The sequence below is a fragment of the Eucyclogobius newberryi genome, unplaced genomic scaffold (genome assembly GCF_026437365.1).
Source record: "Eucyclogobius newberryi isolate DKJ021-1_F unplaced genomic scaffold, fEucNew1.0.hap1 SCAF_18, whole genome shotgun sequence".
Taxonomy (NCBI): Eukaryota; Metazoa; Chordata; class Actinopteri; order Gobiiformes; family Gobiidae; genus Eucyclogobius; species Eucyclogobius newberryi.
In genome coordinates, this window is record NW_027315812.1 from 21,659,117 (window position 1) to 21,675,944 (window position 16,828).

The 16,828-nt window shown below is 44.0% G+C and overlaps 1 protein-coding gene across 1 annotated transcript; it reads left to right on the forward strand.

The window, feature by feature from the left end:
* Positions 1–5,328: 5,328 nt before the first annotated feature.
* On the forward strand, positions 5,329–7,639 carry myca (MYC proto-oncogene, bHLH transcription factor a). The gene is made up of 3 exons (XM_072451038.1): positions 5,329–5,534; positions 5,745–6,437; positions 6,675–7,639. The coding sequence occupies exons 2-3, from the start codon at positions 5,783–5,785 to the stop codon at positions 7,280–7,282; spliced, it is 1,263 nt and encodes a 420-aa protein (XP_072307139.1). The 5' UTR covers positions 5,329–5,534; positions 5,745–5,782; the 3' UTR covers positions 7,283–7,639.
* Positions 7,640–16,828: the final 9,189 nt, after the last annotated feature.

Here is a 16,828-nt window from a genome sequence, read left to right on the forward strand (position 1 = left end):
GTCGAGAGAGCAGAGACAACAAGAGATGCTGGGATTGGCCTTTGCATATATAGGACTTCTGGGTAATAAGAGGCGTGGTTAAAGAGTGGAGGTGTGGTTGCTGGGGAGGTAAGAGGTTGAGGCGTGGTCCTGCTCCCGAATCTAAGTTACCGATTACATCTCCAACTACACTTTGTATTTGTGTGTTTTAGGAATGTGTTAATTTTACTGATTGTTTATTGGATGTTTTGCATTTTATCGGGATATCATGTGCTTCTTGGTTTTGTATGTATTTTGCAGTTGGCATGGTACCAGCAAAAATGAGAGTTTCTCTCATTTGGTTTCCCTCTATAAAAAAGAAAATAAATTGTTAGGAATTTAATTAAAATGTATTTATTTTTAATAATTTAGTAATGGTACTTTAATAAATGAGTCTTCACGATGACTTGGCCCAGGCCAACCTCTTCTGGGGTATGAATGATCTATTTTAAGGTTAAAAAAATAAACTAAAAATAGAATTGTTTTATTTCAAAAGAACATTATGAGTCAAATATTATTTACATTAAAAAAAATCATCAAAAGTGTATGTTAAGTTCATAAAATGTAATCCTCAACGATGAACTGAATGTACTTCCTGATGGTAAGAACAAAGAACGACCTGTTCCCATCTGGGCTTAACTGTGTTTGTTATTTTATTACATTTAATCACTATTCCAACATGATGTGCTTCTCTTGTGTTTCTTCTGTTTGTTCGACCATGAACAGCTGTTGCACACACTCACATGTGTACATGAGACTTGAGTTCCTACTGAGAGCTGTGTGTATGAGGACTCTAGAGGTTCTCAGAACCAACTGTTATACCTATATTTCTAACTCCTATGTTCTCATGCTCTTTATACTGCTGAGAGAACAGAGTCCAGCTGTGGCTGAGGCGTGGGGCTGGTATTAGAGGGCTTCAGGGTAATAGAGGGCTTCAGGGTAATAGAGGGCTTCAGGGTAAAAGAGGGTCCTCAGGGTAATAGAGGGCTTCAGGGTAAAAGAGGGTCCTCAGGGTAATAGAGGGGTGGTCCTCAGATGGATGTGGAGTGGGATTTGAGTCCCATGTCATGCTGTGACCAGCCGCAAGAGGGCAGCAGTGCCACAATAACGCTCATGCTGAATAGTATATTATACAGTACAATGTTGTGTTCATTACTTCATACATTTGATATATTCTATGTGTGGACAGAAAACATTGGGATCATGTTGCATCCACATGTCTGCTCACTGATCACTGTGGCTGCAATAAAAATGGCAAGCCAAATGTGGTTTAAATTTGACTAAATTACAGTAGTTATATTTGTTTGGTATATAATTTGTAACAAAATAAACACTCCTGGCTTTGAGTTTTAAATGTATGTTATGATTGATTCTATGCCTTGATTCTGGATCAAATCTAAAAATATGGCTTACATATGTGAAGGTTTAGAGGACTATGCTTAAAATGTAACTGACCAAAGTGGCTTGTGAATGGGACCAGTGTGTTTTGTCCAACATGAAAGTGTGCGTGGCACTTTAAGTATAACAAAGCCGCCTACATGGTAAAGTAAAGGTCTTGTTATGTAACTGTGGTTAGGGATGGTTTCCGCCTCCAGTCTTTGTCAATAAATGTCTTTTGTCAGCATCAATAATTAATGACACAATTAGCTGGGTAGCATCCTGCCCTGCTCAGTGCTTCGCTGGCAGCGTCTCAGCTCAACACTTATCGATTTCCGGCTTTATTCCAGACATCTTGCTGAACTGTCTATACTCTGGGGAAGCTGCACATCTGACATCCAAACGGACATAGTACATAGGGAGGTCGAACAGGTGGAACCCTGATATCAGCTCAACTCACTCAGTCTCTTAGAGACATATTTCTCATTAAATTACAACTGATTCAACACTAGAGTTGTACCATATTGTGACAAAGAGAAGAGTAAGAGTGATATTAAATGTAGTGTTAGAAGTAAGAAGTTTAAACAGCTAAAGTACAGAAAGGAACGTTCTTGTTTTGTTTTTTTAACAGTCATTATTTTACTACATTTAAGAAATGCTCTCATTATTTATGCCTGACTCATAAAGATAATATAAGACAGAACTTTTAACAGGTTAAATGTGTTTGTCATGGAGACTCTTAAAACACAATAAAGAGCAAACAGCTATTAAATGTTTGTACAATCAAAATCAAGCCAAGACTAGGAATAGATAAAACAGATCATATTACAATTGTTGTTTTGGAGACATGCAAAAGCAGAATATCGAGTATATTGTCTATAATTTAAACTATTAAAAATTGCCATAAAAATAGACAGAAATGTCTTGCTATATATGGACTTGAACCAAGGCCACGACGTTCAGAGGCACATTTGGGCACATTGCTGATACATACTTCAAACATATTTTCTGAACTAGGCCAAAAGTATACTTTTTTTCTTATTCTTTATAGCTTTATAGTGATGTTAATATTTAACTGTGATGTCAAATCTAAATTGAATTGAATCTAAAATGAACTATGAAGTTACTATGCCGTTATGAGCAGAAACATGTACACATATGACACACTGCTTAACATTATTGAACAGGATTTCTTCCGTACTTTTGGCCTGAATATCCTTCTCCCAGAGTGTCATTTGAGACAGCCACAGGCTTAAAAAATGGTTTTATGATTATTTGTAAAGTTTGTTGTACCTCAGGTCAAGTTATGACCGCTTGAGCTCTAAGGACATTTTCAACAACACAGAGACAGGAAAAAAGGCCTTCAGCAACCGAACACAAAGACTTTTTAAATTAAATCATTTTATGCCTTTTAATTATTTTAAAGCACAGTCAGGGACTACTCGCAGTGCTGATGCACTTTATAATATATAATTTTTATATAAGTTTTATATAATTCTATCTCATTGTGTATGTGTGTCTCCAGGGAGATGTCAGTGCTTTACCTGCTTGGTTTGGCCGTGTGGCTTTAAGGTCAGGTTTACGTCTGCATTTGCTCGGCTTGGTCAGGACTGTCGTTGGAGGATTAAACCTGTGGTGCATGTTTTGGTTTATGGGGGAAACCGGACACGGGGGGAGAACATGCACGTCCCTTCTTGCTGTGAAGCGTGGGTGCCAGCCTCTCAGCCGCACTATAAACTCATCTGTTATCTACATTTATTGAATTACAAATTCTTATTGTCCAGAAATACCTTGAAAAACATGACCTGACATGTAACTTGGCCTGGTGGCGTCGCCTGCTTGGCTCCATGACGATAGAGAAGTTTAATGCCACACTGTGGAACATACTAGGCATCGCCATGGAGACAAGCAGGTAGCGTTCCCTAGATACATAGTGCTCCTTTAAAAGCATAGTGTTTACATTTTTCATGAACTGTTTCTTTTGAAATCTAAAACGGTGTTTAAATTCAGTCTTCAGAAAACATTCTCCGTTACTGTCGACTCACTAATCAGAGGAAGTGTGCTCAGCCGTCTCCGTGGCTCCAGACGTGGGGAACAGAAGTCCATCTGGACACATCCGGGTCCAATAACACCAATGCTGCGGTTAGGATTACTATCATCCACAAGAGCATCTACAGGAGGAAGTGAGCACTTTCAGTTCAGGTGGGAACTTTGCAAAGATAAACTCTTGACTACTTTTCGAGTTACTCTGTCTATCCAACTGTCGGCTTGATTCAGATGTTGTACTCCTCATAGACATTATGGAGAACCACAGTTAAATCTCATCTACAGGGAAATGTCCATCATGATGTACATTCTACTGGACACTAATGCTGAAGTGCGTGTCAACGTCAAATTCAAAATATGGCTGAAACAAAACAATGTAACTAATAGGCCTAATGACACTTGACCAAACGTTTTGGGAATCGAGACGTTTCAACAGACTCAAAGCTACTTCTCGTGGTGGCCGTTAAAATGTCTATGTTTACTACCTCCTGAAACATACAAAAGGCTCAGTAGGGATGGACCTGGTTGGTACTTGGATGGAAGACCGCTGGGATGCCAGTTGCATTGTCCTTGGGCAAGACACTTCACCCACTTGCCTCCGGGGTGCAGGTGTATGTGTGTTTGCGTGAGTGAATGAAGGACAACGGATGGGAATCATGTGTGTTTACAGCGTGTGTATCATTAACATTGTCATGAAAAAAGCGGGATAACACCAATGATTATCATTCATTTCAACATTTTCATACCCACCTCACGTGTTATTCTGAAGTGTTTTGGGCACTAATTGTTTCTGGATGCTCATAGAATATATGCTGAAGACGTTTGTAATTTATATACATAACACAAGCCTAAAAACATGTTTATATTTGGAATTGTAGGCTAAAAACATGTAAACAAGTAGAGCTCCTTTAGTGCTGGTGACCTCCATTCTGAGCGCGCTCCTGTCCTTCCACTTTTGTCCGGCAGAGGGCGCTCACAGTCCACTGAAGCCGTGTTCAGGGTGTGCGCCATATCATTCCTATAATTGCTTCCTTCCTGTTCTTAATTGGTGCCAATCTGTCTAACTTCGAAATATGGCGTTCACAGAATTCATTAGACAGAACTGTTGGTTGAAGTGAGTGAAATACGTGATGTAACAACACTCTCCGGCGAGTTTGCAAGTGCATGTGTGATAAAGCAGAGGTCTGAGTCCTGCGGAGGTAAGACGCGGCACCTGTGCAGCTCACTTATTATTTTGGCTTGTTTTGAGGACGTCTAGGGAGATTTTGCAGATGCTTGTTTGCAGCATTGTGTGTATCCTGGTCTACTAACCTTGAGTTCAAAAGGGCACGCGGCGCAAATGCGTGTAGGACAAATTAACAAGCTATTTAACGTCATAAACCGTACCTCTACTTTGATTTAGGTCAAATTTGAAACGCACTCTGCGCCTGGGCCTCGGCTGATGTATGGCAGGTTGTTTTGTTCTATTTCGGGCTGGATATTATAGAAATAAGTCAACCTAATTAGATATCTGTCACTTGTAGCCACATTAATATTTTTCGCATGTCTCCAGTCAATGGCGCTCTACTATGACCCCTCCCACTTCTCGCAGAGAAAGTAGACCCCCGCTAGATTCCAAAACAAACACAAACAAACGCGGATAAACTCGACAAAATTGTTAATTTGCTCTCAAACGCACATATCGCTTCCACCCGCAGCGTTTCCCGCGGCACGACAGAGTTCGGCGCGCGGGGCGTGTTGAGGCTTTCAACCCCGGTGAGCGTTTCGCGGGAAATGGCGGAGGGATACGAGAGCCGCGCGCGAGAGAGTGAGGCGGACCCTTTTATGAAGCTGGTGAAGCGCTCAGCTGTGATTCTCACGCTGCTGATGACAGACGCGGACACACGCTCTGTCCACTCCCGTGTCCACGCTGACCGCACTGTCCCGCGGGCTCTGCAGACTCACGCAAACTTCACAACGCGTGCGCACCTTTTTCCCACGCAACGGACTAAATGCAACTTTCGCACTGGATTAACCCACTTTTACGCGTTTTGACCCGTTCCCGTGGCGCGCTTGTCACATTTCACGGAGAGATTTGATTAAACCCCGACAAGGTAAGCGCGGAGAGGCATTTGTGAATGGTGGTGCGGCGTGACGGAGTTCGGCGTGCACTTGCAAGGGCGCGCACCTGCTGCAGACAGAAGGTGCGCGCTCCGGAGGTGGTGCGCACGAGATCCGTGTTTTGGACCGGCCATGTGACGTCGCTCGCGCTGACATACTGCAGCCTGTCAAAGCACTAATCACTCCGCTTCTTCTTTAACCAGATTCCCAGCACGGCCGGTGACGACAGAGCCCTCGCACCATGCCGCTGAATCCAAGTTTGGCGAGTAAAAACTATGATTACGACTACGACTCCATGCAGCCCTATTTCTACTACGACAACGAGGAGGAGGACTTCTACCCGCAGCAGCTTCAGCCGCCGGCGCCGAGTGAGGACATCTGGAAGAAATTTGAATTATTGCCGACCCCTCCGCTGTCCCCGAGCCGGCGGCCGTCCCTGTCCAGCCTGTTCCCGTCCACGGCGGATCAGCTGGAGATGGTCACCGAGTTCCTGGGCGACGACGCGGTCAACCAGAGCATCATCTGCGACGCGGACTATTCCCAGACCTTTCTCAAGTCCATCATCATCCAGGACTGTATGTGGAGCGGCTTTTCTGCCGCGGCCAAGCTGGAGAAGGTGGTGTCGGAGCGGCTCGCCTCTCTGCACGCCTCCAGGAAAGAGTCTGCGTGTGCGGAGAGCGCGGGGGGCTCCGGGGCCGCGCCGTGGAGACTTAATAGCAGCTACCTGCAGGACTTGAGCACGGCGGCGTCCGAGTGCATTGACCCCTCTGTGGTGTTCCCTTACCCCGTGGCTGAGATCCAGAAGCACAGCACTGTCGTATCGCCCAGTAAGGATTTAGGACTGGACACGCCGCCCAACAGTGGCAGCAGCAGCAGCAGCAGTTGTAGTGACTCTGGTAAGCGCCATCACAGACACACCCCTCTGCTTTTCACACTGCACACACAGTCTGAGGGGCCAGTTTAGTCCTAATGGGCTCAATCTTCTCTTATGTGATTGGTTCTGATGTAGGAAGACTATGCACTGTCCCACTGCTGCCATAGAGATCAGCCAGAGGCCAAACTGTGCTGTGGGACAGTGTTGCATGTTTACGTTTGAACCAAATATTAATCATTTCTGTTTGTGCCTGTTGCAGAAGATGAGGATGATGATGATGAGGAGGAGCAGGAGGAGCAGGAGGAAGAGGAGGAGATTGATGTGGTGACAGTGGAGAAGAGGCAATCGGTGAAGCGCTACGACCTCAGTCCATCTGAGAGCAGACACCCCAGCCCGCTCGTGCTTAAGAGGTGCCACGTCTCCACCCACCAGCATAATTACGCCGCTCACCCATCCATGAGGCACGAGCAGCCTGCCGTCAAGAGGCTCAAGCTGGAGAGCCCTGGTAGTGGAGGGAACGGTGGTGGCCACAGTCACAGAGTGCTCAAACAGATCAGCAGCAACCGCAAGTGTTTGAGTCCACGGACATCAGACACTGAGGACTATGACAAGAGAAGGACTCACAATGTGTTGGAGCGCCAGAGGAGGAACGAGCTCAAGCTCAGCTTCTTTGCATTGAGGGACGAGATCCCCGACGTGGCCAACAACGAGAAGGCAGCTAAAGTGGTGATCTTGAAAAAGGCCACCGAGTGTATCTACAGCATGCAGTCGGACGAGCAGAGACTGGTGTCGGTCAAAGAGCAGCTGCGGAGGAAAAGTGAACTCCTAAAGCAGAGACTGGCACAGCTGCAGGCCTGTCGAGCCTGAGCCTTCAACTACAGACTTTTGTGTTTCGTTTTTTATGCAAGTTCACGATGTAGGGTGTACAGTTATTGTTGCATGCAAATGCAAGATTAAGTTTTGGAATCTTGTTTGATTTCAATGTTAAAACTGCCTCAATTGAAGTTATGGGTGGAATAAATATTTAAATTTTATTTTTATTAATAAAATATGAAAATGGGTTACTTTGACTCAAACTAAAATATAAATTTTTATGTTTTGTATATAATTAAATATTTCCTAAGAAAATGTATTTTTGGATCTCAATTGTCTGGATGTTCAGACCCAGTGTTTGGCTTTTCATTTGTTCTAGATTTTTTTCAAATATAAAATGCTTTTCTTGAATTATGTCTGTGTCCTTTGCCATAAAACCACACAAATTCACCACATACTCAATACAGCCTGATACTCTAGCAATAAAGACAAAAGCTACTATCAAACCTAATTATACATCCAAATCAGCTTTTACATATAGTTTTAGAGTGTCTGACCACACTAATGACACATTATTACTCTCCTGATCACCCTAATGTGCTGATAACTCCCGCCACAATGAACCAGCACAAACCTGGACATAAAGGTTTATTGTGCTTAATATCGGTGTGAGTCACGTGTCAGAGTTGTTTTGGTCCCAGAGCAGAGACAGAGCTCCAGAGGCAGTGTTAGTGTGAAGCTCTGGCGCACACTCTTGACTTCATGCTCAGTCTCTCTCTCTCACACGCACATCTCACGTATCAGGCTCAGTTCAGAGAAGTCAAACAGCAGTGTTCACGTTCAGAGTGCTTTGGTTCCAGTCTGGCGCGCCGCGTGCACATGCCTTACCTTTAGAGATGAAGCCACAATAAGAATCACCTACAGCACGTGATCGACTCAATGACTTTTGACTGTGAGCACAAAGTTCGAGTCGGGAGTCTTTTATAAACACGACTTTACATGGCATTAGCCCACGATGAATGAACCTTGATCATTTCTGGAGCGACTTTCTTGCCATGACGTCACAGGCTTAATCCCGTGCGCTGCCCGGAGCGCGTGGCCGTGCGCACATGGAAGTGCGGTCGAGATTTGTGTCTGGGAGACGCGACTGGTCTGGACTATTAAAGGAATATAAAGCAGCAGACACAAGCAATAAGGGACTCCGGACTGGCAGGTAAGCAGACTTTGTGTGCGTAAAGTGCGCTTTGTGCTTTATTTTCATCCATACATGTGTTCAAAGTGCTCATGTGGCATAATGAATCCAGCGTGTAAATCACACAGATCCTTTGCCTGCTGCATTAACAACTGAAGTAGAAGAACTACTAGTTAGATTAGAAGGTTTAAAAGCGCACGTGTGGTGAGAGCCATGCTGTTTAACGCGCTGATATTTGAGTCTGGATTCATATTTCTTTGTTCGTTTCTTCACGATTAAGACATTTTTATTGTATAAATACAGATGGAATATTTTTCATCAACATCTTTAATAGCTAATCTTTAAATGATCATTTGCCAGAAGTGTGTATTTCCCTTGCCCGTGGAGAGTAATGTAGCATTGTTTTGTGCTGTATGGCAGTGAGATACTGTGAATGGTGTGACGTAGACATGGAAGAAAGGGGAAGACAAATGATTCCAGCATCTGCACATAAAGTGTCACTAAACCTCTGTGTTAAAGGCATTAATCTCCTTTTGAGTGTGCAGCAGTGGAGGTGTGCATGAGGAGAGGCAGCCTCAAAGGATGGGATTAGAGTGGCTCCATAGTGGCAGTGTGGGTGGGCAGGGCACTGCTGTTTGGCTTTAGGGAAAGTGTCATGTGTTAGAGCCTAACCTGGGTTCAAGCAGCCTCCATGACAACCTGCATCCTCCCCACTGACATGCCGCCCTGTAAAACCCAGTCTGCACAGTGCTCCCTATAGCTTTACATCTAAGCCGCTTGTAAAAAGAAGTTGAGTCTCAGGCCAGAAAATGTGTAGATGTTATTCCAGCTTTAGAAATGATGGACATGAAAGTGGCATTCCCACGAAAACAAATGACCTAAATGCATGTATTTTTTGTATACCAATAACAATATTCAGATCATGTATATCATGACAATTCAGCAACATGTATTTCAATGTATTAGTTGCAGTTTAATTATCAGACAAATGTAAAATGTCTGTAAATTTTACATTATAACATTTTACATTTGCATTTTTTATTCAGTTCTTTGTATAGCTGTTTGTTCATTCTGGACTAGTATGTGCAGTAAATAACAATATAACATGAAAAATGTCCCTTTCAACCAAAAGCAGATTTTTTACAGAATTTATACTTATACTTTGTCCCCAAATATTCCAAAGCTATGGGCACTACATAGTACATGTGAGGTAATTTTAATAATATCGTACAGAGCCATGCAGTACAGACGACATGCATTTTCACTTCTAACTTGATGAAGCGATATTGATCAAACTCAGCGTTGCACCTTGTCAAAATACTGCACTCCTTATGCTTGTACACATAGAAAAGATTACTGTTTCCTTAGCAAAGAAACACATTTAGAATCGAAAACCTGCTGTAACCCAATTGCTTGTCTGCTTTTCTCCTCCTCCTCCAAGTGCGTCTGCAGCTGGTTTGCCTCGATTCTTCTGCATAATAGACCATCTCATTTCAGAGATTTTTCCAGGCTAAACCTAAAGCCAAACCTCCTGGATATACCACAAGGACTCCACACATACTTTAGAGGAACTTCAGAGGCCCAGGAATACATGGAGGTCTGCGCTCTGTAGTTATATAATGTGTTTTTCGCTGCTGAGGCTGGTATAGATTAAGTCTTCTAACTCTCTTTGTCAGCTTGATTTGATATGGCATCGCTTTTGTATCAGATGACCTCACTTTCTATATTGGGAACATGCCGCCTTATTTGAATGTTTTTATATTTGTTCTGGCGTGCGGCGTCCGTGAGGAGCTGCCAGAGTTCAGTGTTACTTGGCGGCGCGCTCGGTCTTATGCCAGATTACTATTGTTATTATCATCACTGCTCGTTACTAGAGGTGACAGCGGAATAATTGGTTGAGTGTTGCTCACGCCAATCAGAGGATAACCGGTTCAAAGGCTGTGTGGAACGAAAATACAGGAAGGACGTCCCACATTGATAAACAAAGCAAACAAACTGTAACCTCACTGTGCAGTTGGTTCACACTTGGCAAATAAAGGATAAAAAACAGGAGCGGGGAAAACATGCTTCTTTTTTGCAATAAGATTTTGTTTAGAAAAAGGAGATACATCAGTAGTTTTAAATGGTCTGCTATGAAATATCATTGATTATATTATATTGCCCTCCCAAATGTGTTGTTGTGATGTTGAATCATTTCACAGCTGCCTACAGTCAGGTATATAGACTTAAATATTCAGGAAGTATAGTGTTATATATGGAGCAGAGAGGGGGAGAGAGGGAGGGGGAGGGCTGGGGGCACTCGGCCGTGTCTGGCTCTTATGTAACTGAATTGGTCTCACTGGTGAATGATGTCAGCAGTAACCTCATAGGCTTTTACAGTAAGATGCAGGCACACTTCCAGTATAAAGCATTACTGCGGGATACTGAGGAGAAACATGGAACAACTGGTTGATCACTTGTGTTGGAAAAGAACTGAGGCAAGGAGCTGGTTTCAATGCTGCGCTGGAGAAGTCATCATCAGGAGACTTGAATTAGGCTCAATGTATAAAATATATGTGTCTTCATCCATTGTATAGCACATACGATCTAATAACCATTGATCTATCTATGATTATAAAAAGTATATTGAACATGTAACACAGCCTTTTTTTGGGGTTTAAATGTCCTTAGATCGGTAGCATATTGGGGCTTTGACCATGGCACTGGTCCCAATCTCTGCTCCAAAACCCACGAATTGGCAAAAATTAGAGCAATACATAAAGTTTTAAAAGTTATTATTTCATCATCCTAAAACTGGTTTTAGATAATTAACTACTAGTTATTGTGATCTCAAACAGAAGGGGGAAGAAACATTCTTCTTGATCATTTTTTGCCTTTCTTTGTACACTGACTGCACCTTCATAAGTTAAAGCATCTGCTTCTAAGGCCTTGATCCGGAGGCATGAGGCAGAGCAGGCTCAGAATGTAGATGCAGCACATGGGAAATGTCCTCGGAATCAGGTCAGCCTGTTCTATATGCCCCACACCAAAGACTGTCCTGCACCGTTACAGGGGGCACGAGCCTCGTCCTGCACCGTTACAGGGGGCACGAGCCTCGTCCTGCACCGTTTACAGGGGGCACGAGCCTCGTCCTGCAGTGTTACAGGGGGCACGAGCCTCGTCCTGCAGTGTTACAGGGGGCACGAGCCTCGTCCTGCACCGTTACAGGGGGCACGAGCCTCGTCCTGCACCGTTTACAGGGGGCACGAGCCTCGTCCTGCAGTGTTACAGGGGGCACGAGCCTCGTCCTGCACCGTTACAGGGGGCACAAGCCTTGTCCTGCACCGTTACAGGGGGCACGAGCCTCGTCCTGCACCGTTACAGGGGGCACGAGCCTCGTCCTGCACCGTTTACAGGGGGCACGAGCCTCGTCCTGCAGTGTTACAGGGGGCACGAGCCTCGTCCTGCAGTGTTACAGGGGGCACGAGCCTCGTCCTGCACCGTTACGGGGGGCACAAGCCTTGTCCTGCACCGTTACGGGGGGCACGAGCCTTGTCCTGCATCGTTACGGGGGGCACGAGCCTTGTCCTGCACCGTTACAGGGGGCACGAGCCTCGTCCTGCACCGTTTACAGGGGGCACGAGCCTCGTCCTGCAGTGTTACAGGGGGCACGAGCCTCGTCCTGCACCGTTACGGGGGGCACAAGCCTTGTCCTGCACCGTTACGGGGGGCACGAGCCTTGTCCTGCATCGTTACGGGGGGCACGAGCCTTGTCCTGCACCGTTACGGGGGGTACGTGCCTTGTCCTGCACCGTTACGGGGGGTACGTGCCTTGTCCTGCACCGTTACGGGGGGCACGAGCCTTGTCCTGCACCGTTACGGGGGGCACGAGCCTCGTCCGGCACCGTTACGGGGGGCACGAGCCTCGTTCTGCAATGTTACGGGGGGCACGAGCCTCGTTCTGCACCGCTAAAGGGGGGACGAGCCTCTTCCTGCAGCGCTACAGGGGGCACGAGCCTCGTTCTGCACCGTTACGGGGGGCACGAGCCTCGTTCTGCACCGTTACGGGGGGCACGAGCCTCGTTCTGCACCGTTACGGGGGGCACGAGCCTCGTTCTGTACCGTTACGGGGGGCACGAGCCTCGTCCTGTACCGTTACAGGGGGCACGAGCCTTGTTCTGCACCGTTACAGGGGGCACGAGCCTTGTTCTGCACCGTTACAGGGAGGGCTGTACTGTACAATACTGCCCCCCCTTTGCACAAGAGGACTATGAGAGAGTGATTTTAAGTGATTTTAAGGCCAGGCTACTACCAAGAGGACACAAACATTATTTGATTTGAAGGTGATATACCCAATATAATCAGGCTGAGAAATAGATTTTCAAAGTTGGGGGCCCCCCAAGGGACCCATAAGCGCGCGCGGCATCGCGGCGTCATAAGAACAAGATAAATGTGTTGTTTTAAACCTGGTTATTAGCATGTAAAACAATTTAGTACTTTTATCTGTTATTTGATATGAGAGCACAAATACTGAATCATATAAACCAGAGATCATGATCTTTAATACTGTTTAATTCAATATAATAATGTTTCTTACAAAATAAATACTGTTTACAGCATTTGACACAAGGAGATCTTGTGGAATATATGAAATCACGTCCTACAAAATAAACTACAAACATATATACATTGCCCCGTAAATAAGACCGGGCATTTCCGAGGACACGTGAACGCAACATGAACGCAGCGGCCAATCAGATGCCCGCTTTCATCGATATTACATCACGGAGACCGCTCGCCCAATGAGAAGCGTGTCTGTCAAAACGGATCTTAAGCGATGAAAATGCCCAAAATATGGCCAAATACTAGTTCAATCTTGATTTTTTTTTTCGAGGAGGGACACGGCGGGCCCCCTCCTATTTCAAACCGCAGGCCCGCTGGAGATTCAACTGCTTGCGGGACCCGGGCCCCCGTCTATTTCGCAGCCTGCTAATATTAACATTCTTGAAACATCTATAAAGTGCTGCCCGGTGGCTGAGTGGTTAAGGCGGCAGCACATATGCCAGGCTTCATGTGCAGCTGGCCGCAGTGTCATGACAATTGACTGCATGTCCTCCCCGCTCGCTCATCCCCATTTCATGCTAAGCTGTCCTGCCTAATATACATGCAAAGAAATCTGTTAAAAATCTGTTTTCTTGTGACCGATTTATTTACCAACTAAACAATTTGTCTCCTCAGATGATGCTAATAGGATGACACTGGAGCCTGGCCAGATGCCAAAGCAGTGATTGATGACACTAGCAGCTCCTGGCACATGGAGAATGTTCTGCTGTAATGAGGCGTAAGAAGCCTTACTTAACTTTGTGTTATAGACTGAGCATAACCAGCTTAAACATGCTTCCCTCCTTCTCCTTCCCCAAAGGACCATTTTTATCATAGACTCAGAACGACTGCATTTCAATCCGTTACGCTGATGGTCTGTGAATGTTACACGTCGCCTGACCTCCTCAAAACGTCCCAAAAGTACCCAATGTTCCCGTTGCTTTAAAACAGCTATATGCCAATTCACCATGGCAATTTTAGTCTGTCATGAATAGAGCAATTTACATGAGCCAAAAGGAGCAGCAATTGTGGTCACTGACACCACTCTCAGTGATTCTGACCAAATGGAAGCTTCATTCTTTGTAAAACGACTATATAATGACCAGTTTCTATTTTCCTCCTCTATATCATGTTGACTAGTACAAACTACACTATGAATTACAATGGAAGGGCCCGATCGTTATCACTTTATCAAATGTAGGGAAGCTCACTTGCTACAGTAGATTTCATTATACATGTGTGTTGTACATTTCATTTAAAAAAAGGCCATGTCAGGAGGGAAACACACACCAGTTAGTTTATTCTCTAGGGAAGTTTTGATTGTAGATTTATTTTAAACAGAATCTGAACACCTACATTTGCTGATAAAAGTGATTGTTTGAAGTTGTGTTGGAGTTTTGATTGATTAGATTGTGGCCTTTAGTTGTTATTGCAGTTCACACAACCTGATTACCTTTACACTTTTGGAAGTTATGGCTCACTGCCTTGCTCAAAGGCACATCAGCAGGTACAGTGATTTTGAGTGCATTAGTAAATTTGCTTTTTTCAATTATGAATTTTAGGGTTTTATGATAACTAAACGATACATAATGTTAAAGCAGCTTTAACATTATGTATCGTTTAGTTATCATAAAACCCTAAAATTCATCTGTTTCTGAGGCAAATGAAACTACTGCTTCTGCACAACTCATCATTTTCCATTCTCGTGTCTATCAAAGAACAGTAACAGTTTGAATGTCGTGCTGACAGTCATTTCTCTGAATGAGTGTGTCAGAGTGTGACATTGATCACACTGTTGTAAATGAAGCCAAAGGGTCGAACATCCTCAGTCCCAGCCGAGACAGAGAGTGAAAGAGTGTTGGCCCTCACGTGGCCCTCAGCTGTTGCACACGCCACTGTCATAGACTGTCCCATTCTGGTGTAGACATTGTAATGTTTTTTGCGGTTCATGTTTTGAACTATTATTGTGCGTTAAAATGGTTTCAGTAACACCGTTTATCATGACTTTTTTCCTGTAGGAATATACTGGTAATCTGTATAGTCTAATGTAACCATGTCTCTATGAATTCCAGAAGAACTACATCCCAAATAACGTGACTCTGAACTGTCATGTCGTCCAGGCATAAACCAAGCCTCCATCTTTGAACAGCAGTACTTGAAGTAGTGTTCCCCTTTCCTCGTCCCAGGCTCTGCACGGGCGAGATGAGTCCGAGGCCAGACTGATGGGTGCATTTGATTTAGTCCACCTCAGAACAAACTGCCTGACTGACCTACTTAACTGTGTTCATGTGTCATGCCGTTGTTGGAATGGTGCTCTGAGAGACGGCATGCCCACACGTTTAAGAAGTGGCTTTCAGGCCACCATTGTTGACCTGACAGGCGAGGAGGAGCCTGGAGATGGATAGACAGTTGTGTTTACCCTCCGCACTGACAGGTAATGCTTATGTAGGCTGTGTTAAACTCAGTGCCAACAAAGACTGAGTAATCTGCCTTGTGTGGCAACTCCAACCAACCTAACTCTCTTTTCGGTCGTTGAATCTACTTTACCATTCAAATGTGGACAATATGGAAATCTGTGCCAAAAGCACCGTAGCTATTGTGGCACTGGCACAAATGGAAGTGATTTGAATGAGAGTAGAGGATTTGGTCGGTTAAAAGTGTCGATTTGGCTTCCTGAAATGAAAAATAAGCCAAATATTATGCTTTGTAGTAGGGCTTTTGTGTTTTTTCTTCCCCAGAGACTCAGTTCTATCTCTGTGAGAAAGCAGAGAAAAGAATTGAACTGGATTATAAGTCTGCCTTTACACTTGCTCACACACCGACTCAGACTGGACTAGATCAGGACTAAACCAGGACGAGAAAAGGACCAAGCCAAGTCTACATCTGGACTAAACTGGGCCGTGAACACACCTTAAAACCATTGTGTATGAATGGTTTCATTCTGAATATGAAAATTTCATTTAAATTTAATTAAAATCTATATTTGAATGGTCCCAACTGGCAAATCATGATATTTATTCTGGTAATATCACATGTCCCAAGTACAAAATAAAAACTGCTAACCCTGAACAAACTATCATCATAGTTTAATAGTTCATACTATTGTTTTCTGTCACATGTCTGTTCCTGGATATGATTACGATTGTAACAAATCAGGATTTTCTTTTTGAATAAATCACAACTCTAATATTTCTCAGAAAAATCACAATTTATTTTTCATAATCAATCAACCTCAATTCTGGTTATTGAAACGTAGAAAACTTTTTACATTTTATGCTGAAACGTTTTTGCAGCAAAACCTTATGAAAAGTTATTATAAAAAATGCTTTCTAAAATTCCTAACCACTTTCAAATGCACAATAATGTTTTTTTTTTATAATCGTTTATCGTTTTACAGTTTTTGTACCAGTTTGTTCTTTCTCTGGTCAGTGTAGTCTTATGTCTGTTACTAATGTGTCCTGTCCATGTATGTGTGATCATAGACTTCATACGATCCCTGTTCCCACTGAGCGCACCATCGTTTACTGCTCGTTACCGCAGCGCTAATGAAATATTAATAGTGTCTCGTCATTAACCTGGCTCATCGGGGGTCAGAGGTCGGCTGCTGTCTGTCTGCAGAATTAATTTGGCTAATTTAAAGGCTCAGCTAAAGGTTAATGTGCTCGATCTCGAGGACAACTCCATTCAAGTGGCAGACTCACTGATCACTGGATACAACGATGTAACGGGAAGAACAAGCAATTAGAATTTATCTTTTTATAATTCATAAGCTGTGCGGGGAATCATCAAGTTGATTGAAGAATTTGAGAATATAACATGTTTGCATT